This window comes from Pristiophorus japonicus, chromosome 15, assembly GCF_044704955.1.
Source record: "Pristiophorus japonicus isolate sPriJap1 chromosome 15, sPriJap1.hap1, whole genome shotgun sequence".
Classification (NCBI taxonomy): domain Eukaryota; kingdom Metazoa; phylum Chordata; class Chondrichthyes; family Pristiophoridae; genus Pristiophorus; species Pristiophorus japonicus.
The window spans coordinates 112,409,993-112,435,473 of NC_091991.1; the positions used below are offsets into that span (position 1 = coordinate 112,409,993).

A 25,481-nucleotide genomic window follows, 5' to 3' on the forward strand; every position below is an offset into this window, starting at 1 on the left:
TTCTATATCCGTGTAAAATAACGTCTCTGCTTTTGAATTCTATCCCTTTAGAAATGAACCCCAGTGCGCTGTCTGTGTTCTGCATGGCCTTGTTAACCTGCCACTTCCCATCAAGGAATTCTACAGCAACTTTTTCTTTGATACTGGCCGTGTTTTTTAAGCGGAGTTTGCACGTGATCGCGCTAAGCGGCTAACAATCATCCCCACCGGACAGCCAGGCGCTGATACCTTCAGCAGCATGTGGTGCCAGTCTTTTCATCAAGTTTAAATAAGGAGTTATATTCGGCAGAAGGCACGCTATACGGTCAAACAAGGCAATTATTGGTTTGCCAACACAAGGCAGATGTACAGGAAGTATCGAGATTATAACGATTCTTCAGACGTTAGAATCTATGTATTTGTTTTTCTCCCGTGACCCATGAGCACATGAATAAAGAGTAAGACTGCTCCCTGGGTCCAGTGATATATACTTTATTCGCAGTGACAGTCCCAATACAGCTCAAACAGGTTGGATTGGCGCTAGAATAAGTTTACAATTCATCAAGGAATGGTGTGTCGGCCATATTGCCGCTGGCTGCCATGGATTTCTTACCAGAAACAAACTTCTTTGCAGCCTGCAAAGTAAAGAGAGAATATATTAGAGATCTGGCATCGCAGGTCTGCTCCCAAGGCTGGTTTGCCCTTCTCTGGAATAAGCTTCTTAAATAGCAATTTCCACATTTGAGTCCCAGCTGGAGAGTTACATACAAACAATGACAGACAGGTAAAGACCATCGGGCCCCTCGAGCTTGTCCCACCATTCACTGAGATCATGGCTGCTCTGTGACCTAACTCCATATAGCCGCCTTTGGCTGATATCCTTTCATACCATCAGGGAGGAAGCTCTGCCCTCAGGGCAACGAGGGACGGGCAATAAGTGCCAGTGTCGCCGACACGTCCCACAAATTAATCAAGCAAATAATTTCGGCTCAGGCTTTGGCAGTGGGTCGCTGGAGCCCTGGGTCTCCGCTCTTCATCCGCTGGGAGGTGCGTGTGCCTGGGCACGGGACCAAGGCTGTGGCTTGTGGCTCAGCTGTGATGCTTGCCTCCCACCTCCACACAGCCGAGTTTCGAAGAATGAGGTGTGATTTCATTGAAACATTCAAAATTCTCACAGGGCTCGACAGGGTAGATGCAGGGAGGATGTTTCTTCTGGCTGGGGGCGTCTAGAACCAGGTCACAGTCTCAGAATAAGGGGTCGGCCATTTAGGACTGAGATGAGGAGAAACTTCTTCACTCAGAGGGTGGTGCATCTTTGGAATTCTCTGCCCCAGAGGATTGTGGAGGCTCAGTCACTGAGTATATTCAAGGCAGAGATCAATAGACTTTTGGATATTAAGGTAATTAAGATATATGGGGATAGTGCAGGAAAGTGGAGTTGAGGTAGAAGATCAGCCATGATCTCACTGAATGGCGGAGCAGGCTCAAGGGGCAGAATGGCCGACTTCTGCTCCTAATTCTTATGTTTTCCCCATTAATAAGGGGCCTTATACATTTCTTATGTTCATCTGCCGACACTGAGTGTAGGCACACACACTGGGAGAGGGGCAGGTCGGCAGTCAATACCATCATCATTAGGGGAGAGCTGGGGAAATTACCTCAGCGATAATGTAATATGTGAACACTGTAGCTGGTTACTTACATTCACCACTTCAGTGACGGACACAGAGTCGAGCTGCTGGACCAGTTCGGCTGTGGGCACGTACGCACCAGTTAGCAGTGCCTGAGAGCCAATCTCATCCAGCAGTCCATCAGATGTTTCAACGGCCATCAAGCACTTGGCTTTTAGTTGGTTCCTGCAAAACAACCCTGGTCAAAACTGCACCAGCGACAGAAAGCAATGAAACAATCGCACGGAATATTTTTAGTTCAGTAGTTTGGATGATGTATAAAAATAGTTACAACTTGTATATCTTTACCCTGTAACGACATGAACTGGCAGCAGAGAAATCTGCATTTCTACTGGCAGGAGGGTCAGTAACCAGAGGACACAGCTTGAAGGTACAGGCGACTCTTGATTATCCGTACACGGATCCAACGGAAAACCGTTGTAACAGGATTTAAAATTCTGTTGCTAACAAGTGAAAAGACAGCTCCAAATAATTTGGAAAAATCGCCTTCCAAACACTGTGCTCATTTATATTTGCTCATTCTCTCTCACACACTCGCACATTCTCTCTCTCACACTCGCCGTAAAAATCCCCCTCCTCTGCCCTTTGCTGGTGTGCGCGCGCTGCTGCAGCCACTGTCTCTCGCGGCCGACGCTGATGTTGGGAACGGGGGCAGTGCCGGCACCGGGTTCCAGGCACAAAACCTGTACATGCATGCTGGTAATGTCCATCTTTTGTTACTGTTTGTATTGTTTCATTAAAGTTATAACTTAGAAATGTAAACTCACCCTAACGACTGTATTTCTTCATTAAAGATTTAACTTTAAAATGTAGACTCACCCTAACAGAAAAATTGTTTACCCGGAACTGCCTAATCCCCGAAGGACCCGGATAATCGAGAGTTGCCTGTAATTGGCAAAAGAACCAGAAGGGGGAGATGAGGAGATTTATTTTTATCCAGCGAGTTGCTGTGATCTGGAACGCGCTACCTGAAAGGGTGGTGGAAGCAGATTCAATAGGAACTTTCAAAAGGGAATGGGATAAACACTTGAAAAGGGAAACGTTGGAGGGCTGTGGGGAAAGAGTGGGAGAGTGAGACTAATAGAACAGCTCTTTCAAAGAGCCAGCACGGACACGATGGGCCGAATGGCCTCCTGTGCTGTGTGATTACAGGATCTGAACTTTCTGTTCAACTTATTTCTTTCGTCCTTCCCTATTCTGCTAATTCTCTCTCCTGCTTGCATTCACTTGTCCCTGGGGTATCTCGCTATAGGGCGCCAATTGCTTTCCAAACCTGAAACATTAACTCTCTCTCTGTCTCCACTGAGCTGACCTGCTGACTGTTTATTTCTGGCCCCCTGTGATGTACTCTAGTTAACCATTCTGTTGTACTAAATGCAGCCTTGCTACCATCGCTTCAGTAAAAAACTACCAGCAGGATAAGCTGCTGTAGCTCTCAAGAGCTTTTACTTTTCCAAATCTGTTTCCTGGACACGACATCACGGAGATCTTCACAGGCATGTTTTAAACAAGTACATGGTAAAGTTTAGTGAGCTTACTTAGCCTGTGTGACATCAGCCTCAGTGATATTGCCTTGAGCGATGCTCTTGACTTCAGACAGTGCAGCCTTGATTACCTGCAATTAAAAGTTTACATTTATTAACAAAAGAATTCAAACCAGAACCAAAAATATTTTGTGACAATTACTGAATCTACGAATAAAATACAGTCCTTGATTTATCAACTTGTAATCAGAGCACTTGGTTAAAACATTGAAGACATCAATCAAACTGGGTAAAGGGGACAAAGGGAACGGGAACCTAATACAGATATAAACTGGAAAGTAGGCTTTCCCTTAAACTAGAAGAATCATGCACCAGCGCTCTCTTCCTGTTAGCCGATTCCATCAAAAATTCTTATGTCCACATGTATAATGGAAACTATATGTAAACATGTCACATGGTAGTTACATCCTCTGACCATTGGCGGTGCTGTAGCACCCCCGTTTTGAATCCTCCAGCCCCTCAGCCTGTTCTGCAGGGAAACTCATGCTCCAACCAACTTTATTTCTCTGCTGCCCAAACTGCCAGACATGATAGTAATATAAAATCTAATTATTGTACAACACAAGGACAGAATACATTACTTTAAAATCGGGGCTCAATTACATCTGCGCATCCTGGTAAAATTATCCTCCGCTCTCTAACCCATCCTCCACAAGAAATTGACCAGTAAGTCAAGATTATAATCTTGTGAAACTTAAACAATTAGTTGTGCTAAGAGTACATTAAAAAAATGTTATAGAATTTACAGCACAGAAACAGGCCATTCAGCCCAACTGGTCTATGCTGGTGTTTATGCTCCACACCAACCTCCTCCCAGAAATTTTTAACCCCATCAATATATCCTACTATTCCTTTCTCTCTCATGCATTTATCTAGCTTCCCTTGAAATGCACCTACGCTATTCATCTCAACCACTCCCTGTGGCAGCGAGTTCCACATTCTCACCACTCTCTGGGTAAGGATGTTTCTGCTGAATTCCCTGTTAGATTTATAGCCCCTAGCTTTGGATTCACCCCCACAAGTTGAAACATCTTCTCTACATCTATCCTATTGATCCCCCTTCACCATTTTGAAGACCTCTATCAGGTTATCCCTCAGCCTTCTCATTTCTGCGCATGCAGGACCCTGCCCCTTTTTGCGCATGCGCGCTCGATCTGGTCGCGCTCGATCTGGAACTTGGGCGGGGGGAGGTGGTCAGGAATTTGGGCTGGGGGTGGGGGAGGAGGTCGTCAGGAATGTGGTCGGGGGGAGAATGGGAGGTCGTCAGAAACTTGGGCTGGGGGTAGGAGATCAGGAACTTTGGCGATGGGGGCAGGAACTTATTTGAGGGTGGGAGAAGGTCTTAAACCATTAGGATGAGCCCTGTCTGTTCCAAGTGAGCTCTGTTCTGTCTAGAGTCGGCAGTCAGAATGGCTCTAATTACACTTTGCAAAGAGAAACTGCTCGGTGCGTCTTATCCTCCAAGGGAACCAATTAGCAATCAGGACTTGTCATCAAGAAGACCCAACCAGAGCTTTAGGTGTTGCAAATTAACATGCCCCAACTGTTCAATCTTTCCTGATTGTTAAAGGACTCTATCGGCAAATAAATAAATTAATTACAAAACATTTTCTCCTTTCCTTCCCCTCCTCCCATACAGCAAACATTATAAATGCCAGTTACAGATCATCGTGGTATTGCTGGGATTTTGCAGGACAGCATTTGCAGCTCAGGTGAACTGAGCAGTAACAGATGGGCAATCATCTGAAAGCTGTCGATTTTGGCTAAAAAGTTACCTAGCCGATTATACGTACGTCACTTGCTGCCGCAGCCTGTGAGATGGTGTAGATGCCAAACAGCCCAGAGTCAGAGTATCTTGCACTGAATGCGGAGACCTGTTTACAGGAATACGTTTCAAGATCAAGTCAATCTATGAAGTGCCGGTTAAAAACAAAAAGTTTCCGAACACGAGAAATTATTTAGCACAGAAGCAAAACTCACATCAAACAGATCTGCGTTTTTCTTCGCGATTGCCTGGTGTAACTTGCTGGTTACATTACTGCCTCTCTTGATATATGGGCCCGCAGCAAGAACATGCTGCAGGACGCTGAACACTCGGGCCTCAGGCGAACCAGCAGCTGCACTCTCACCTACCACAGCGGCATGAACCAGACGCTCAGTACTCTGATAGCGGATCTCACCTGCAGATACATAAATTAAAGGTCATAGGTTACGGAAGATGATCTTTATCCTAAATATTTTCAATTTTAACTAACAAAAATGCACTTTTCTTTAAGAATGTTATTGGACACATCATTGGGTCATTGAATATATTTAAGGTGGAGATACAGATTTTTGAACGACAAGGGAGTCAAGAGTTATGGGGAGTGGGCAGGGAAGTGGAGTTGAGGCCAAGATCAGATCAGCCATAATCTTATTGAATGGTGGAGCAGGCTCAAGGGGCCAAATGGCCTACTATTTCTTACGTTCTTATATATGCACACCAATTAGGCCACAGCTTGAGTATTGCATGCAGTTCTGGTCACATTACATCATCATAGGCAGTCCCTCAAAACGAGGATGACTTGCTTCCACGCCAAAAATGGATGAGTTCTGTTGGGATAAAAAGATTTCTCTTCCTCAAGGTGGACTCCTGAAATAAGGAGTCGACACCCGCCCGTTTAGCGACCACGGAATCACTCAGATGAAACCTTGGTTCAACTGATCTTTATTCAAGCATATGCAGCGGGAGAGTTCAGGAATAAACCTTCAAAGTACAAGGGTTCTACATGCAGTTATACAGTTTTCGAGGTGTGCAAACCCCCTACAAAACCTTCTACGACCACCGGTTGGCCTACAGCTTATCAGCGGAGCTTCATTGACCCATATCAGAGTGGCTACTGTGTGGTTTCCCAACCTCTCCATCTCCCATAGAATGCGAGGCCGATCTCCGCCTTCTGGAATGTGTTGTTCTACAGTGTTATCCTTGCCTTGGTTTCCCATGGCTAGTTCTGCACCTAGTTTCTCATCAGCCACAATTATCCCTTTCCCATGAGTTCAGCTGCTACAATAGTATTATTCTATCTATGTTTCCAGACAGCTTACTCCCTACTGTCCTTGAAGATTTATTAGTAGGTGTTCATTTATAAGCGAGTTTTACATACAATCTGTCAATAGGCGATATATTACAATCCCTACCTTGAGATGGAGGAACTCCCGACACCTCACAACCTCCTAATATTGATAAGCCTTTTTAATCTGAACCATCTCATGTCAGATCAATTCACTACCTTTAGTACCTGCTTCGGTGACCAACTGTCTGTCCACTTTATACTTTACCCCCTTACAAGTTCATAGGTGTTTCAATGAAGGACCTAATATTCCAGGTCCTGAACTACATCTTGAAGGGTGGAAGATGCCTGTGCATTTTTTAAAAAAAAAGTGTGGTGACCGTTGTACACCAGCCACCACACGGGCTTGACAGAGCTAGGTTTTGGTCCAGTGGCAAGGATTAACCAAGACGACCGGAGACCAGCTCTGCTGCATGGACCTAGCGCACACACATATTGCAGTGCGGGCTGGCCCGTGCTGCCCCTGGGCCCAGATCACATCGCTCTATGAACTCTCGCCGCTCCTCTGCCCCGACCTTGCCGCTCCAGCTGTACCTGCCCGCACTCTCAATCAGCGATCTGGATTTGGGCGACGTCAAATCCAGTTGCCCTCTTTAGAGCTGGCGCCCTCCTGAAGGAGCACTTGCTGCTCCCTGCAGTGGCATGCCACTGCACGTTGCGCCCTCTAATAGCCCCGGCCTGCTGGATGTAGTCGGTCAGTCTCTGTCAACTTAGATTTGTGTTTTATTTATTTCAGGAGGAAGCTCGACAGAAGAGGAGGATTAGTGGTGAATATAGAGTACTGTCAGTAGCAAATGGCGGCCTGTCTATCGGAAAGTTCAATGGCCCTTTACACAGCATGGAGAGAAATGATAGATGCCATTAGAGGAGATTTACAAGGATGTTGCCAGGACTGGGAAACTTTAACTATGAGGAAAGATTGGATAGGCTGGGGTTGTTTTCCTTGGAACAGAGGAAGTTATGGGGAGATTTAATTGAGGTGTATAAAATTATGATGGGCCCAGATAGAGTGGACAGGAAGGATCTGTTTCCCTTAGCAGAGGGGTCAATAACCAGGGGGCATAGATTGGGAGAAGGATTAGAGGGGAGTTGAGGAAACAGTTCTTCACCCAGAGGGTGGCGGGGGTCTGGAACTCTGCCTGAAAGGGTGGTTGAGGCAGAAACTCTCATCACATTTAAAAAGTACTTGGATAGGCACTTAAAGTGCCGTAACCTACAAGGCTACAGACCTAATGCTGGAAGATGGGATTAGGCTGGGTAACTCTTTTTCGATTGGATCGGACAGGATGGGCTGAAGAGCCTCCTCTGTGTTGTAATATTTCTGATTCTATACGTAAATATGTTCACATACATCCATATAAGCAATATTCTGAGTTCGAAGTATACAAGAAACGTACCCACTTGCTGTAAAAAGGTCAATCTCAGTGCGTCTTGCTTGTTTAATCTGCACTACTCTGATCAGGGTTTACTTTAGTTGCACAGAATCAACATTCAACAGGAAATTGACAAAAAATATTCTGAGGAATTATAATTTCAGATTTATTTTTTGGATTAAGTGGATGCAGTGCAAGCAATTCAACCTCTTGCTCCCATTTAAAATCAGGAGTACTGCCTTAATTGATATGGACTCAGAGATGGGAATTGATTCTGGGTCTACTGGCACCATTAAAAAATGAATCAACTGAGATTTGTTGAATTGAGCATCACAACGACAACTTGCATTTATATAGCGCCTTTAACATGGTAAAATGTCCCAAGGCGCTTTACAGGAGCGTTATCAAAACAAAAATTGACACCGAACCACATAAGAAGAAATTAGCGCAGGTGACCAAAAGCTTGGTCAAAGAGATAGATTTTAAGGAGCGTCTTAAAGGAGAGAGAGGTCGAGAGGCGGAGAGGAGGGAGTTCCAGAGCATGGGGCTGAGAGACAATAACTGCACTGTTATGGGGAGGTTTGGAGCTTTGTTGCCCTAATGTAGAGGCTCAACAGCCACAATGGGACAAGAAGGTGCATAGATACCTTAAATCCTGAAAATGTGTGACGGAATTACCTGGCATCATAGTTGAGTAAAGCTGACCTAATCAATGTCTTCACCAAGTTGACCGAGGTTGCCGCTCCTGTGTCTAACCACCAGAAAAGCTAAGATCTTAAATATGGCCATACACTGCATTTAGTTTCTCAGTAGGTACACGACGCTGATATATATAAATATATAATATATTATAGCTGTGCTGCACGGACCTAGTGCGCACACATATCACAATGTGGGCTGGGCCCGTGCTGCCCCTGGTTCGGTGTATATATACAGAACACAGAAGCCAGACACATTAATCACAAAGCTCACCTCCACGAAACTTGGCCGCAGCACCAGCTGCACCAGTACCGCTCCTCATATTGAAGTAGTGTTCGCCCACTTGCTTCAGAACTGTATGGTTTACACCTGTGGGTGGCAAGAGGAGCAGTGGTGTAAATACATCGGGCACAGTAACCCTGCAATAAAACTTCAATATCAAACAGCTGCTAGAATTAAAATAAAACTCAAGTGAGACACGTGGCGGCCATTAGAATGGCATCCTGCAGAAATTAGATCCAAAGTGAAAATGGATACTTTTAATCTGGCTGAATAAATTACAACATAGCACACCACCACTTTAATTATGAATATTTATAAAACTGCAATCTGATTATCTAGCCATTTAATTTTCTTTGGAGTGTGGCAGAGTGTGATACCTCATTACAGAGCTTGCTGTAAACAACTGAGTGTCTTTTTAAAAAAAAAAAATCATGATGCTAAATTCAGATTTGAAAAGTACCCTGGTTTATTTCTCATAGGCTGGTTAGAAAGTGAAAGGAAAGAACTTGTATTTATATAGCGCCTTTCACAACCTCAGGATGCCCAAATCGCTTTACAGCCAATGAAGTACTTTTCAAGTGTAGTCACTGATGTAATGTTGGAAACACAGCAGCCAAATTGTGCACAGCAAGCTCCCACAAACAGTAGTGCAATAATGACCACATAATATGCCGCCAAGTGCGATGTGAAGCGTTTGGGTAAATAGGCGAGACAAGGGTGAAAATGTCAAGTATTCAGAATCACCGTGGCTCCACACAAAGACTTGGTGAATCGACTCCAGGTTTAATATCTGGCCTGTGCAGAGTCAGCCAATTCCAATCAGGGTGGCAGCAGGAGTTAAGGAAAGCCAGCCAAAGCCCACACTATTCAGCAACTCCTACTGGAAGTATGCAGGTGTGGACATCAGGTGAGGATAGGATCTGGTCTGTCTGTGCAGCATCCCCACGTCAATTAGCCTGCAGACAGTTACACCCCCGTCAAGGCTCATGTGTGAACAATGGACACTTGGGTGAGATACTGGAGAGCGGACGCTTACAAGGAGTGAACACATTCAGAGGAGGGGAGAAAAACCAGACGACAACTTGCATTTATATAGCACCTTTAACATAGTAAAATGTCCCAAGGCACTCCCTCCCCCCCCTCTCCCTCCCTCCCTCTCTCTCCTCCTCCCCCCCCTCTCCCTCCCTCCCTTTCCTCCTCCTCCCCCCTCTCTTTCTTTCTTCCCTCCCTCCTCCCCCTCTCCCTCTCCCTTCCTCCTCCTCCTCTCCCTCCCACCCCCCCTCCCCTCCCCCACTGGTGGAGTGATGAAAATCAGGGATGCACAAGAGAACAGAATTGGAGGGGCGCAGGTATCTCGGAGGGTTGTAGGGCTGGAGGTATCAGAGGCAGAGAGGGTCGAGGCTGTGAAGGATGAGGAGACACACAAAAAGAAACACTGAAAACTTATTATTCTAATTGAACACTTACCCAACCCTACGAGAGCCATCCTTCCACTTGTAAAATTGTTTTGCACAAACTCGTGCAGCTGTGAAGACATTATGGGGACATATTAGAAACAATCAACAATGTTTCGTTTCGTTAAAAAAAAAATTCTTTGTGGAGACTATTTTGTATTTTATTCTTACCTGCTCTGTTGTGTGCTGACCAATCATAAAACTAGGACAATAGAGGGGGTTGCTCAGGGCATTACGGTATGCAACTGAATGCAGGTTCTCCAGAACACCTACCAAAAAAAATCATCAAATACACTTACTTCCCACATCTGACTGCTGGACGGATAGATGCCAGGAAATCAAGATTGTTTCCACAAGCGAGAACACAGAATTACTCCCCTGAGGCATTATCACATACAATGTACAGCACAGAAACAGGCCATTCGGCCCAACTGGTCTATGCCTCCTCTCACCCCACGTCATCTAACCCTATCAGCATATTCTTCTCCTCCTTTCTATCTCATGTACTTACCGAGCATCCCCTTAAATGCATCCACGCCATTTGCCTCAACTACTCCATGTGGTAACAAGTTCCACATTCTAACTAACAGTATGTGGTTACTAACAACAGAAGACTGACAATATAGTAAGTAAAAAAGAGCAGCTATTTCTAGCCATTCTAGTTTGCAGCATATTCCATATGAACAGTACAGCTCACGGTCCTTTGCCTGTGGTCAAGTTCTGTATCATTCTGGCCCAACGTCAAATTACTGACACTTGCAGCTCTTTCATCGTCCCTGGGTCAAAATCCTGGAACTCACTCCTCAACAGCACTGTCGGGAGTACATTCACCACACGGACTGCAGCAGTTCAAGGCGGCAGCTCACCACCATCTTCTCAAGGGCAACCAGGGATCGGCAATAAATGTCGGCCTTGCTGGCGATGCCCACATCCCAAGAATGAATCATAGAATGATACAGCACAGGAGGAGACCATTTGGCCCATCGTGCCTGTGCTGGATGAATAAAAATAAATTTTAAAAACAACCTCCGAGAGGGGCCTGAATTCAGTGCAGGCACCAAAGGCCTCTTCCTCTGCTAAAACATTTATGTTTTTGTTTGGGTACGCGACACTGCCTTAGCAGTTATTGAGTTACAGGGACTCTGTTATATTTGCAAGGAGTCCCCTGTACATTGCGTCACTGAGGCATCTTGGGGGGGGGGGGGGGGGGGGGGGGGGGTGATTGCAATAAAATTACTGATGCGTGCTGTGGCGAATCATAGAATTATAGAAATTTACAGCACGGAAGGAGGCCATTTCGGCCCATCGTGTCCACAACGGCTGATAGAGCTAACCAGCCGAATCCCACTTTCTAGCTCTTGGTCCGTAGCGCTGTAGGTTATGTGCACATCCAAGTATTTTTTAAATGTGGAGAGAGTTTCTGCCTCTACCACCCTTTCAGGCAGTGGGTTCCAGACCCCCACCACCCTCTGGGTGAAGCAATTTCCCCTCAACTCCCCTCTAAACCTTCTACCAATTGCTTTAAATCTATGCCCCCTAGTTGTTGACCCCTCTGCTAAGGGAAATAGGTCCTTCCTATCCACTCTATCTAGGCCCCTTATAATTTTATATACCTCAATAAGGTCTTCCCTCAGCCTCCTCTGTTCCAAGGAAAACAACCCCAGCCTATCCAATCTTTCCTCACAGCTAAAATTCTCCAGTCCAGGCAACATGGTGGAGCTGTGTGCTGGGAGGACCAGCTACCTGCACCCTATAGATCCACGTTTAATGCCTCAATCTGCAAGGAACCTCGACCTAAGCAGAGCTCGAGAGTCCTCACTAGGCAGCTCACCCCGGCTGCCAATAAACAGCGGCTCCAGCGGAGGTCTGGGAGCAGTGCTGCGACAAGACTGATTTACCATCAACATTAGCATCGCAAACCATTTGTTTTAATATCTGTCCGACACATGTTTTTCGATCTCACCTATTTGTGGGTTCTGAAAGGCGATTGCTCTGTCCACTTTCAGCTTTGGTGGGAGCTCCGATAGTTCCCACGGCCGAAATTCCTGGGCAGCAGTAACATTGATCAAATACTCCATTACAGTGTCACTGCAGGGGGGGGGTGCGGGAAGAATTCAAGAGTTAGATATCCGCAACAACTTACATTTATATTGCGCAGAAAATAACATGGAAAATGTCCCAAGTGTATCAGAGGGGGGGTGGGGTGGGGGGCGGGGGAGAGAAAATTAAAAACCATAAAATAGATAGATATGGGTGTGAGCCAGGGCAAGAGGTTAGAGTTACGATAGTTCGGTTTGCAAGTTTGCGTGTGTGTCATCAACAAACCATCAGCTCTTGTACCACTTGGTACTGAACAGTCCACCTAACAAAAGAGGATGATGATGTAGAATCAATCGAGGCTTATGTTAAAACTTGAAAGAATATAATCAAATGAAACCAGTAGATGCTAGTTCAATTAATAATTTTAATCCCGAGATCACTAGGATTTTGTTGGCAAGGGTATAAAAGGCTATGGAGCCAAGGCAGGTGGATGGTGTTAGGATACAGATCAGCCACAATTTCATTGAATGGTGGAACAGGCTTGAGGGGCTGAATGGCCTCCTCCTGTTCCTTATGCTTTAACCATCAGTTTGTGTAAAACCTCAACCTTCAGAATGACCGACATGGTGTGAACTGCAGAGGCAGCCCGTGGAACTGGCCCAATACTCACACATAGTCTCGCATACATTCCACCGAATAGATCATGTTGTCCCTCGTAGAGGTCACGCTGCAAAAGCAGAAATGGTCGGTAATTTTCTGGGTGAAATAAACTAAAGTCAGCTGAAGCTCAAGAGATGACATTGTAAACACGTTTCTAGCAATGGATCAACCGGCCGCACATCAAATTCAAAATGCTTGCTGGGCCATTCAAAACATTTATGGAGGTATAGAAGAATATTTTCAGCATTAAAAGAGGCACGGTTTTATTTTCTATAACTGTGCACAGATGGGTTGGACACAGAAACCTGCAGCTTTGACGAGAAGCGGATTTAAATGAAGGGGTATTAAACCTTTCTTGCAATGGACACTCAAGAGGAGTTCCACGAAACAAATATTCACTTCAAATTGACTAATGATTGTGCAGATATTCCTAGTTGCACTAATTGGATGTGATCTATTTGGAATTAAAAGCTGTGAGTCGAGGTGGTGCGCACATGGTGCCAGTGTGTGCTGCCTGTCAGGGTCCTATGTGAGATGAGATTGGCCAGTTTCGATCATGAGCCCACCACAGAAAGACATGTCTCATTAAACTGGTGCAAAGAATAGCCGCCATAGGGAAGCACTCTGGAAATATAATGTATCGCTGGCAGTCGCAGAGCACAGGGAGATTTTGTTCTGGCCCATGTAATATCTAACCCCAGGACTAGAAAGGACAACAAGTCGGGCCATCCCAAAGCGCTTTACAGCCAATGAAGTACTTTTGGAGTGTAGTCACTGCTGTAATGTAGGGAAAAGCGGCAGCCAATTTGTGCACAGTAAACAGCACAAACAGCAATGTGATAATTACCAAATAAGAAGTTTTTTTTTTTTAAAGTGATGTTGGTTGAGGGCTAAATATTGGCCAGGACACCGGGCAGAACGCCCCTGCTCTTCTTTGAATAATACCGTGGGATCTTTTCTGTCCACCTGTGAAGGAAGACGGGGACTTGGTTGAACATCTCATCCGAAAGACGGCAACTCCGACAGTGCAGCACTCCCTCAGTACTGAGCTGCGAGTGTCAACCTGAATTATGTGCTGAAGTCTTTGGAGTAGGACTTGAACACACGACCTTCTGACTCAAAGGCGAGAGCGCTACGCACTGAGCCAGCACTGCCTGATGCTGCCCATGAGGGAAAGGGATGCACTTCCCAGCAGAGGTACTTCTCACCTAGCGACTACAGAAATTCAGCAGAAAACTTGAAACTAAGTACATTTACCTCAGGCTGCCACCAACAGCTTCTATGCCACGGGTTATTCTGAATGACGAAGCTCCCTTCGTGGTCTGTAAAACAGAACAAGCTTTGGTTAAAACGAAATGAGTACGGTTGATACCGTACTCTAAATTTAACAATTTATAAAATTTCCATTTTTTTAAGACTTTACAAAATCAATCTCTACGAAAAGTGCTTCAGGGATGCAAGAACGGCAGCTGGAGAGTTCAGTGCGTTGCAGAAATCACACTTTGCTGAGGGAACAACCGATAGCTACTGTGCGCAACATATAGGAGAATGCACAGCCAGGAGCATGTTTCAAGGCAGCAATACTACACAACAGTTTGTGAAGTTAACCAATGCATCCTGATCCCAAATTGTATTGTTGCCTGAAAACATGTCCCGCTGTGTTACTGTATACAGAAACTAAACTTTACAAAATCATTAGCAGCATTGAAAGAAAATCAGCCAGGATTCCTGCCCCTGATCAATACCCAGTCACTCCTGCTCCTGATCAATATCCAGCGATTCATGCCCCTGATCAATACCCAGCGATTCATGCCCCTGGTCAATATCCAGTGATTCCTGCTCCTGATCAATACCCAGTGATTCCTGCTCCTGATCAATACCCAGTGATTTCTGTTCCTGATCAATACCCAGTGATTCCTGCTCCTGATCAATACCCAGTGATTCCTGCTCCTGATCAATACCCAGCGATTCCTGCCCCTGATCAATATCCAGTGATTCCAATACCCAGTAATTACTGCTCCTGATCAATATCCAGTGATTCCTGCTCCTGACCAATGTCCAGCGATTCCTGCTCCTGATCAATGCCCAGCGTTTCCTGCTCCTGATCAATGCCCAGCGATTCCTGCTCCTGATCAATGCCCAGTGATTCCTGCCCCTGACCAATATCCAGCGATCCCTGCTCCTGATCAATACCCAGCGATTCCTGCCCCTGATCAATATCCAGTGATTCCAATACCCAGTAATTACTGCTCCTGATCAATACCCAGCGATTCCTGCTCCTGATCAATACCCAGCTATTCCTGACCAATATGCATTGATTCCTGCCCCTGATCAATATGCAGCGATTCCTGCCCCTGATCAATATGCAGCGATTCCTGCCCCTGATCAATATCCAGCGAATCCTGTCCCTGATCAATACCCAGCGATTCTGGCCCCTGATCAATACCCAGCGAATCCTGTCCCTGATCAATACCCAGCGATTCCTGCCCCTGATCAATACCCAGCGATTCCTGCCCCTGATCAATATGCAGCGATTCCTGCCCCTGATCAATATGCAGCGATTCCTGCCCCTGATCAATATGCAGCGATTCCTGCCCCTGATCAATATGCAGCGATTCCTGCCCCTGATCAATATGCAGCGATTCCTGCCCCTGATCAATATGCAACGATTCCTGCCCCTGATCAATATGCAGCGATTCCTGCCCCTGATCAATATGCAGCGATTCCTGCCCCTGATCAATATGCAGCGATTCCTGCCCCTGATCAATATGCAGCGATTCCTGCCCCTGATCAATATGCAGCGATTCCTGCCCCTGATCAATATGCAGCGATTCCTGCCCCTGATCAATATGCAGCGATTCCTGCCCCTGATCAATATGCAGCGATTCCTGCCCCTGATCAATATGCAGCGATTCCTGCCCCTGATCAATATGCAGCGATTCCTGCCCCTGATCAATATGCAGCGATTCCTGCCCCTGATCAATATGCAGCGATTCCTGCCCCTGATCAATATGCAGCGATTCCTGCCCCTGATCAATATGCAGCGATTCCTGCCCCTGATCAATATGCAGCGATTCCTGCCCCTGATCAATATGCAGCGATTCCTGCCCCTGATCAATATGCAGCGATTCCTGCCCCTGATCAATATGCAGCGATTCCTGCCCCTGATCAATATGCAGCGATTCCTGCCCCTGATCAATATGCAGCGATTCCTGCCCCTGATCAATATGCAGCGATTCCTGCCCCTGATCAATATGCAGCGAATCCTGCCCCTGATCAATATGCAGCGAATCCTGCCCCTGATCAATATGCAGCGAATCCTGCCCCTGATCAATATGCAGCGAATCCTGCCCCTGATCAATATGCAGCGAATCCTGCCCCTGATCAATATGCAGCGAATCCTGCCCCTGATCAATATGCAGCGAATCCTGCCCCTGATCAATATGCAGCGAATCCTGCCCCTGATCAATATGCAGCGAATCCTGCCCCTGATCAATATGCAGCGAATCCTGCCCCTGATCAATATGCAGCGAATCCTGCCCCTGATCAATATGCAGCGAATCCTGCCCCTGATCAATATGCAGCGAATCCTGCCCCTGATCAATATGCAGCGAATCCTGCCCCTGATCAATATGCAGCGAATCCTGCCCCTGATCAATATGCAGCGAATCCTGCCCCTGATCAATATGCAGCGAATCCTGCCCCTGATCAATATGCAGCGAATCCTGCCCCTGATCAATATGCAGCGAATCCTGCCCCTGATCAATATGCAGCGAATCCTGCCCCTGATCAATATGCAGCGAATCCTGCCCCTGATCAATATGCAGCGAATCCTGCCCCTGATCAATATGCAGCGAATCCTGCCCCTGATCAATATGCAGCGAATCCTGCCCCTGATCAATATGCAGCGAATCCTGCCCCTGATCAATATGCAGCGAATCCTGCCCCTGATCAATATGCAGCGAATCCTGCCCCTGATCAATATGCAGCGAATCCTGCCCCTGATCAATATGCAGCGAATCCTGCCCCTGATCAATATGCAGCGAATCCTGCCCTGATCAATATGCAGCGAATCCTGCCCCTGATCAATATGCAGCGAATCCTGCCCCTGATCAATATGCAGCGAATCCTGCCCCTGATCAATATGCAGCGAATCCTGCCCCTGATCAATATCCAGCGAATCCTGCCCCTGATCAATATCCAGCGAATCCTGCCCCTGATCAATATCCAGCGAATCCTGCCCCTGATCAATATCCAGCGAATCCTGCCCCTGATCAATATCCAGCGAATCCTGCCCCTGATCAATATCCAGCGAATCCTGCCCCTGATCAATATCCAGCGAATCCTGCCCCTGATCAATATCCAGCGAATCCTGCCCCTGATCAATATCCAGCGAATCCTGCCCCTGATCAATATCCAGCGAATCCTGCCCCTGATCAATATCCAGCGAATCCTGCCCCTGATCAATATCCAGCGAATCCTGCCCCTGATCAATATCCAGCGAATCCTGCCCCTGATCAATATCCAGCGAATCCTGCCCCTGATCAATATCCAGCGAATCCTGCCCCTGATCAATATCCAGCGAATCCTGCCCCTGATCAATATCCAGCGAATCCTGCCCCTGATCAATATCCAGCGAATCCTGCCCCTGATCAATATCCAGCGAATCCTGCCCCTGATCAATATCCAGCGAATCCTGCCCCTGATCAATATCCAGCGAATCCTGCCCCTGATCAATATCCAGCGAATCCTGCCCCTGATCAATATCCAGCGAATCCTGCCCCTGATCAATATCCAGCGAATCCTGCCCCTGATCAATATCCAGCGAATCCTGTCCCTGATCAATACCCAGCGATTCTGGCCCCTGATCAATACCCAGCGAATCCTGTCCCTGATCAATACCCAGCGATTCTGGCCCCTGATCAATACCCAGCGATTCCTGCCCCTGATCAATACCCAGCGATTCCTGCTCCTGACCAATATCCAGTGATTCCTGACCAATATCCAGTGATTCCTGACCAATATCCAGTGATTCCTGACCAATATCCAGTGATTCCTGCTGGAAAGTGTGCATGTAAGGACATCAGGTGAGGCCATGATTAGACTTTGCTGTGATGCACAAGACAGTTGAATAGCCTGCCAACATTCACTGTCTGACAAAACACATGGCCTTGGGTGGGGTGCCAGAGAACTGCCGGCATCAGTGGAATGTATGCCAGGAAGAATAAGCGTCATCGGGAAATTATGGGCATATTGGCAGTGTGGGGGTGGGTGGGGGAGGGGAGTATTCCCTCATGACATCAAGTAACAGGCTTTAACCACTCAAATATAACTGCGAACCATTCACTTCAATTGGACTGTTTAAAGCAATTTGCCCCACTCAGGGTAGCGAGAGTAAACATAATATCTATGTCCAGTTAATTCTCTAGGATTTGAAGCAAATGGCAAATCAAGAAAGACATCTTGAAAAAGCATTGCACAGGTGAAGAGCTGTTCAAAGTGCTAAGTTTTCTGTTAAACTTTACTTACCATGTTTGCTGCCAAACGAAGGGCATGCGTGATGCCCAAGTTATTGGCACTCTCATACCTGCTGCCCGCCTTTATATAGACACCAATCTTTGAGGTTGGTGAGTAGTTCTCCAGGGAGGCGATAACCAACCCACTTGGCAATTTGGACACCTGTTGGAGAAAAATTGAGTTCCCGTAAAATCTTGATTACCTGTATTAAATTTTAAATCCTGAAAATACACACATTTCCTATCCAAAAACTTAATTTCCTGTTGTCATGATTTTTGGACTCGCCTTTTACAGTTATCTCAACATTTAACACTGTAAATGCTTATTTAATAAGCTATAGTGGGAATTCCCCAATGTAAACAGGTCCCAGTAACACAGTAGTTGCAAGCTGTGGCCACTAGGTGGTGTTTCAATACCACTGTATCTTCTGACACACTGGAAAATACCACATGTATAACACAGTAGGACTGCAGTCCTATTTAGTAACTGGACAGTGAAGGAAAAACTTACCTCCCGGGATTAGAGCACATAATCTGGGCTGACACATCAGGGCAATACTGAGCGCGAGTGCTGCTTTGTCAGAGGTGCTGTCTTTTGGATTACACTGAGGCCCTGTATGCCTGTTCGAAGAAGAGCCGGGGAGTTCTCCCAATGCCCTGGCCAACATTTATCCAACGTTACCAACAAACAAAATATCTGGCTGTTTATCTCACTGCTGATTGTGGGAGCTTGCTGTGCGCAAACATTACAACAATGACTACACTTCAAAAGAAATTCACCAGATGTGAAGTACTTGGGGCCATCTTGAGGACGTGAAGGATGCACTTACATCATCAGGACAGGCAGATGGTGCCGCGGTTTAGCTCAAAGCAAGGTATTTCTTCTAAAGTTACATTGCAATTGATATTCCTTGCGAATGTGTCTCCCTCCCTTCTTGCCCTGAAAGTACCGATTCCTCACCGGGTAGTCCCACAGGGTCCATGCTCCCTCTGGTATCTCGCCCCAATGGCCCATCTTCACATGCAAGCCTCGAGAGTGAGGGAGTTGAAAAGCTATAGCTGTGATCCAATTCGGACTCTGGCTGAAGGTGGAACCTGGGTCCTTCTGATCTACAGGTCTCAGCGACTCACTGGATCATTGAACTGAGCCCGCAGGAATTGACATTTAACTGCCCAAACCATCTTAAAAAATGTTTCTTTTGGATATTGTGAACAGCAATTAAAAAAGGTACAAATGCTCAGGTCTAGTCATAAAGAAAGAAAGACTTGGATTTATAAAGCGCCTTTCATGACCACTGGATGTCTCAAAATGCTTCACAACCAATTAGGTACTTTTGGAGTGTAGTCACTGTTGTAATGTAGGAAATAGGAGACTCAGGATAAAGAGTCGGCCATTTAGGACTGAGATGAGAAGAAATGTCTTCACTCAGGGTGGTGAATCTTTGGAGTTCTCTACCCCAGAAGGCCGAGAGCCGAGAGTGCTCAGTTGTAGAGTATATTCAATACTGAGATCAACAGACATTTGGACACTAAGGGAATCAAGGAACATGGCAATAGGGCAGGAAAATGGAGTTGAGGTAGAAGTTCAGCCATTATGTTATTGAATGGCGGAGCAGGCTCGAAGGGCCGTATGGGCCTACTCCTGCTCCAATTTCATAGAATCCTAGAATGGTTACACCACAGGAGGAGGCCATTCGTCCTGTGCTGGCTCTCTGCAAGAGCCAGTTCCATTCTCCCGCCCTTTCCCCGTAGCCCTGCAATTTATTTTCCTTCAAGTATTTATCCAATTCCCTTTTGAAAGCCACGATTGAGTCTGCCTCCACCACCCTCTCAGGCAGCACATTCCAGATCCTAACCACTCGCTGCATAAAAACTTTTTTCTTCATGACACCTTTGGTTCTTTGCCAATCACCTTAAATCTGTGTCGTCTGGTTCTCAACCCTTCCGCAAATGGGAACAGTTTTTTAACCGCTTTCTCAACCTGCCCTGCCACCTTCAACGATTTGTGCACACATACCCTCAGGTCTCTGTTCATGCTCCCCCTTTAGTTTATACTGCCTCCTCGTTCTTCCTACCAAAATGTATCACTTCGCACTTTTCTGCGTTAAACTTCATCTGCCACGTGTCCGCCCATTCCACCAGCCTGTCTATGTCTTCTTAAAGTCCATCCCTCTCCTCCTCACTGTCCACTATACTTCCATGTTTTGTGTCATTTGCAAATTTCGAAATTGTACCTTGTACACCCACATCCAAGTCATTAATATATCTCGAGAAAAGCAGTGGTCCCAGTACCGACCCCTGGGGAACACCGCTGTATACCTTCCTCCAGTCTAAAAATCAATCATCCACCACTACTCTCTGTTTCCTGTCACTGAGCCAATTCCGTATCCATGCTGCCACTTTCCCTTTTATTCCACGGGTTTCAACTTCGCTGGCAAGCCTATTATGTGGCACATTATCAAATGCCTATTCTTATGTTCTTGTGTCGGCTACGCCAAGGTTCTTAAAGAGCAAATTGAATGCATCATTAGGATCGTAGCAAGAGAGAATGCACAGGCCACAAGCAACCTCAGTGGCATGTAGAACTGCTACAAGAAAGACTTGCATTTATATAGCACCTTTCACGACTACCAGACGTCTCAAAGCATGTTACTGCCAACTTGCGCGCAGCAAGCTCCCACACACAGCAATGTGATAATGACCAGATAATCTGTTTGTGTTATGCTGATTGAGGGATAAATATTGGCCCAGGACACCGGGGATAACTCCCCTTCTCTTCTGTGAAATATTGTCATGGGATCTTTTACCTGCCAGAGCAGACGGGGCCTCGGTTTAACGTCTCATCTGAAAGACGGCACCTCTGACAGTGCAGCGCTCCCTCAGTACTGCACGGAGTGTCGGCCTAGATTTATGTGCTCGAGTCCCTGGAGTGTTACTCGAACCCACAACCTTCTGACTCAAGAGGCGAGAGAGAGTGCTTACCCACTGAGCCACAGCTGACACCATATGCGGGGGCTCCTGCATGGACATCTTCTGAGGCCAATCTGCTCAGAGTGGTACGAGCCTTGATGCCTTGGAGAGGCCTCGCTCAAAAAGGATGGTCAAGGTGGAATCACACTTCTGGAGAAGACGCAACTAGCGTTCACTGACCTGCAGCTCCTGAGGTGGAAGGTTTCGTTTCTCTGCAGCTGGTGTAACCTCATTCTTCAGCGCAGCTTTGAGTGAATAAAGCCTCCTTGTCTGAAATCAAAAAAATCACACAAGCGTCAATTGGTGGAAAGGTTTCTGAAAGGCTAGGCCCTCTGCCCTGGATACTTGGATGAAAGTTTTGATCATTTGTTTTTAATATGGAGCATCCCTGATTATAATCGCTCAACCATTGGTGGCCATGCCTTCTGTTGCCTGGGCCCCAAGCTCTGGAACTCTCTGCCTAAATCCTCTCCGTCTCTCTATCCTCCTTCAAACATACTTCTTTGACCAAGCTTTTGGTCACCTGCGCTAATTTCTACTTATGCGGCTCAGTGACAAATTTTTATCGCATAATACTCCTGTGAAGCGCCTTGGGATGTTTCACTACGTTAAAGGTGCTATATAAATACAGTATGTTGTTGTTGTTGGATTTAAATAATGGGGGAAACAAAACTAAAGCTCCATCTATCTGGTGATTGAAAACAACCCCAATCCAAACTCTGGGGCAAGCCGATCGTTCACTGATTATAACCCATGAGTGTTAAACTTCTAATAGTTATCAGTACAATACAGAACACAAACTGTTCTCCAAAAAAAACTCTGGTACTGCTGCAATTGTTCAATCTTCTGCTACTTTTCCAGGCCCACACTGGAAACTGGGCGACGGGTCCTGCTGAAGTCTCCACCACTGCGGTTCTGAGCAGGAGCTGCCCAAGAGGTGGCCCAGGGATAGCTCTCCATCTGGCATCCCTCAGCTCCTCTTTGCAGTGCAGACTTCGGCACAGGAACTCAACACAGTACATGAATACCATTCCACGGTACAATACTGTGCTGCACCACAACTAGGGGTTTTAAACTAGTTCGGTCTTCACCTTGTTAAATAGGCTTTTAAAGTGATATTGGTATGATTTTCACCTGTCAGTTACGAGTCATCAAAGATCTATTATCCTTAAAAAATAAACCCGAATCATAGAACTGACAGTGCAGGAGACCATTCAGCCCATCGTGCCTGTGCTGGATGCTAGCTATTCAACCGGGGCTATCGAGTCCAATCTCCTTTTTATTATGGTCTACTCCTGGCAATTCAAAGTCTTAATTTGCATGACAAAACAAATTACTTATTCACTCAAATAATCCAGTTATTGAAATTAACCCACTTTGAATCAACAGGAGCTGTAGGCTGTTTTTTCCCCTATCTAATTCTCTTTTAAACAATATTATAATCCTGCCTCAATAACCACTTGTGGTTCCTTGTCTTAATGAACCTCGACGTGAAATAATTCCTAACTTCCCTCTCCTTCTAGTGACACCCCTGAGTCTATGTCCACTCATTACGGATCTGACAACCAACAGAAACTAACTTTCATTGTTTACCCTCAAAATTTTTCCACAATTTTGTAAATCTCTACAAGATCGATGCCCTTTAACCTTCCGTGCTCCAGTTCAATTTTTGCAGCCTTTCTTCAAAGTATAACCTGATATCATTCATAGAATCATAGAATGATTACAGCACGGAAGGCGGCCATTCAGCCAGTCAAGCCCTTGTTAACTCTCAGCTACTCCCACTACCCCACCCTTTCCCCATAGCCCTGCAATTTTTTTTCCTTAAGATACTTATCCTATTCCCATTTGATAGATAGTATTGAGTCTGCCTCCACCACCCTTTCAGGCAGGGCATTCCAGATCTTAACCACTCACTGCGTTAAAAAGTTTTTTCCTACGTCGCCTTTGATTCTTTTGCCAATCACCTTAAATCTGTGTCCTCAGGTTCTCAACCCTTCCACCAATGGAATCAGTTTCTCTCTATCTATCCTGTCCAGACCCTTCATGATTTTGAAAACCTCTATCAAATCTCCTCTCAACCTTCTCTGCTCCAAGGAGAAAGTGCGGTACCCAGAATTAGACACAATACTCCAGTTGGGGCTGAAGCAGTGTTTTATACATCATAATTTCCACACTTTTGTACTCTATACCTCTATTTATGAAGCCAAGAATCCCATAAGCCTTTTTAACTTCTATCTCAACCTGCCTTGCTACCTTCAACGATTTATGCACACATACCTCCAGGTCTCTCTGTTTCTGCACCTCCTTTAGGATTGTACCATTTAGTTTATATGTCCTCTCCTCATTTTTTTTTTAACCAAAATACTTCATTCTAGTGAATGTTCACTGACCCCTTTTTAGGGCTCTAATATCCTTCCTATAATGAGGTGCCCAGAACTGTATGCAATATTCCAACTGTGACCGAATATGTATTGAATGTCCCTATATATAACCCATTTATATGACCTTGTGACTCTCTGTCTTTGCCTTTTTTTGACTTGAAGCGGTCACGGTGAAATTGAGACAGCATGTTTAAATTTTTGATGCAAAGTGACATTTATATCTGAGGATTAAATAGCAAGAACTGTGTTTATTGATCAATAATCACAGTATATAACAAATATTACGATAATAAATAGAGGAACAACAATCTTGGTGAAGAGACCCACACCCACAACCATCACTAAATTAGAAATTAGAAACATCAGGTCTGCAGCTGCGAGAATCTGAGTTATGGTTTGGGGAGAGTGGGGTTCTCTTTTCACCAAGATTGTTATTCCTCTATTTATTACCTTAATATGTTATATAATGCGATTATTGACCAATGAACACAGTTATTGCTATTTAATCCTCAGATATAAATATCACTTTGCATCAAAGATATGGGTTGTAGGGATTGTGCACCATTGACACATCACAATAACCTTTGCAATGTCAAAATCCGACACGGGTACCAGTGGTATTTGGGGACTGCGGATATCTAGCAATGCATATTTGTTTTAAAGACCTTGCATTGGAGATGATGCGGATGGGAGGATTGGGGGCTCCCGGCGGCTGTGAGTGAGCAGAGCGGGAGCGGGAGTCCCGCATCCAGCCAGCGCTGGGTGACCTTCAGGCCGCACAGGGCCCGCACAGCCCCGCTCACCCACACTCCGGCTCCGGCCGCAGCTCACGGCCGGGCGGTGGATGGTGAGGATGACCGATTGCGGATCGAGTCCCCGGCGGGAAAGAGGGCGAGGCCCCGCTCCCGGAACCGAGCGGACACCGGGCTAGGCCGCGCCGCGCCGCACCTCACAGCGGGGTGACCCTTCATGTTCCGTTTGCGGCTCTACACATACATGACGGCGCTCACCAGCATGCAGAAAGGGACACTTACGGCGAGGTTTGCGAGCGCAGAATTCACTCTCCTCACCGACCTCATCCTCCCGGCGTCGCCTCCACCGGCTCTGAGACACACACAATATGGCGGACCTGACACACACACAATATAGCGGCTCACTAGAGACCAGCTCTCAGACACACACAATATGGCGGCTCACCAGAGACCAGTTCTGAGACACACACAATATGGCGGACCTGAGACACACACAATATGGCGGCTCCCTAGAGACCAGCTCTGAGACACACACAATATGGCGGACCTGAGACACACACAATATGGCGGCTCACCAGAGACCAGCTCAGCTCTGAGACACACACAATATGGCGTTCTGAGGCGGTCCTTTGGAATGTTGCTTCCACTCTAAAAATGAGTCCTTAGGTGGCTGTACAGTCCAATACGAGAACCACAGTCCCTGTCACAGGTGGGACAGATAGTCGTTGAAGGTAAGGGTGGGTGGGACTAGTTTGCCGCACGCTCTTTCTGCTGCCTGCGCTTGATTTCTGCATGCTCTCGACGATGAGACTCGAGGTGCTCAGCGCCCTCCCGGATGCTCTTCCTCCACTTCGGGACTTTGGCCAGGTACTCCCAGGTGTCGGTGGGGATGTTGCACTTTATCAGGGAGGCTTTGCGGATGTCCTTGAAACGTTTCCTCTGCCCACCTTTGGCTCGTTTGCCACAAAGGAGTTCCGAGTAGAGCGCTTGCTTTGGGAGTCTCGTGTCAGGCATGTGAACAATGTGG

General features: G+C 46.3%; 1 protein-coding gene across 1 annotated transcript; it reads right to left on the reverse strand.

Annotated features, from left to right (window-relative positions):
- Positions 1-455: 455 nt before the first annotated feature.
- uqcrc2b (ubiquinol-cytochrome c reductase core protein 2b) lies at positions 456-24,852 on the reverse strand. Its single transcript, XM_070900800.1, has 14 exons — positions 24,737-24,852; positions 21,499-21,588; positions 18,362-18,511; positions 14,090-14,154; positions 12,843-12,899; positions 12,096-12,220; positions 10,304-10,401; positions 10,146-10,203; positions 8,670-8,765; positions 5,195-5,394; positions 5,008-5,088; positions 3,209-3,285; positions 1,682-1,835; positions 456-614 (listed from the first exon to the last, which is right to left on the reverse strand). The coding sequence occupies exons 1-14, from the start codon at positions 24,779-24,781 to the stop codon at positions 531-533; spliced, it is 1,380 nt and encodes a 459-aa protein (XP_070756901.1). The 5' UTR covers positions 24,782-24,852; the 3' UTR covers positions 456-530.
- Positions 24,853-25,481: the final 629 nt, after the last annotated feature.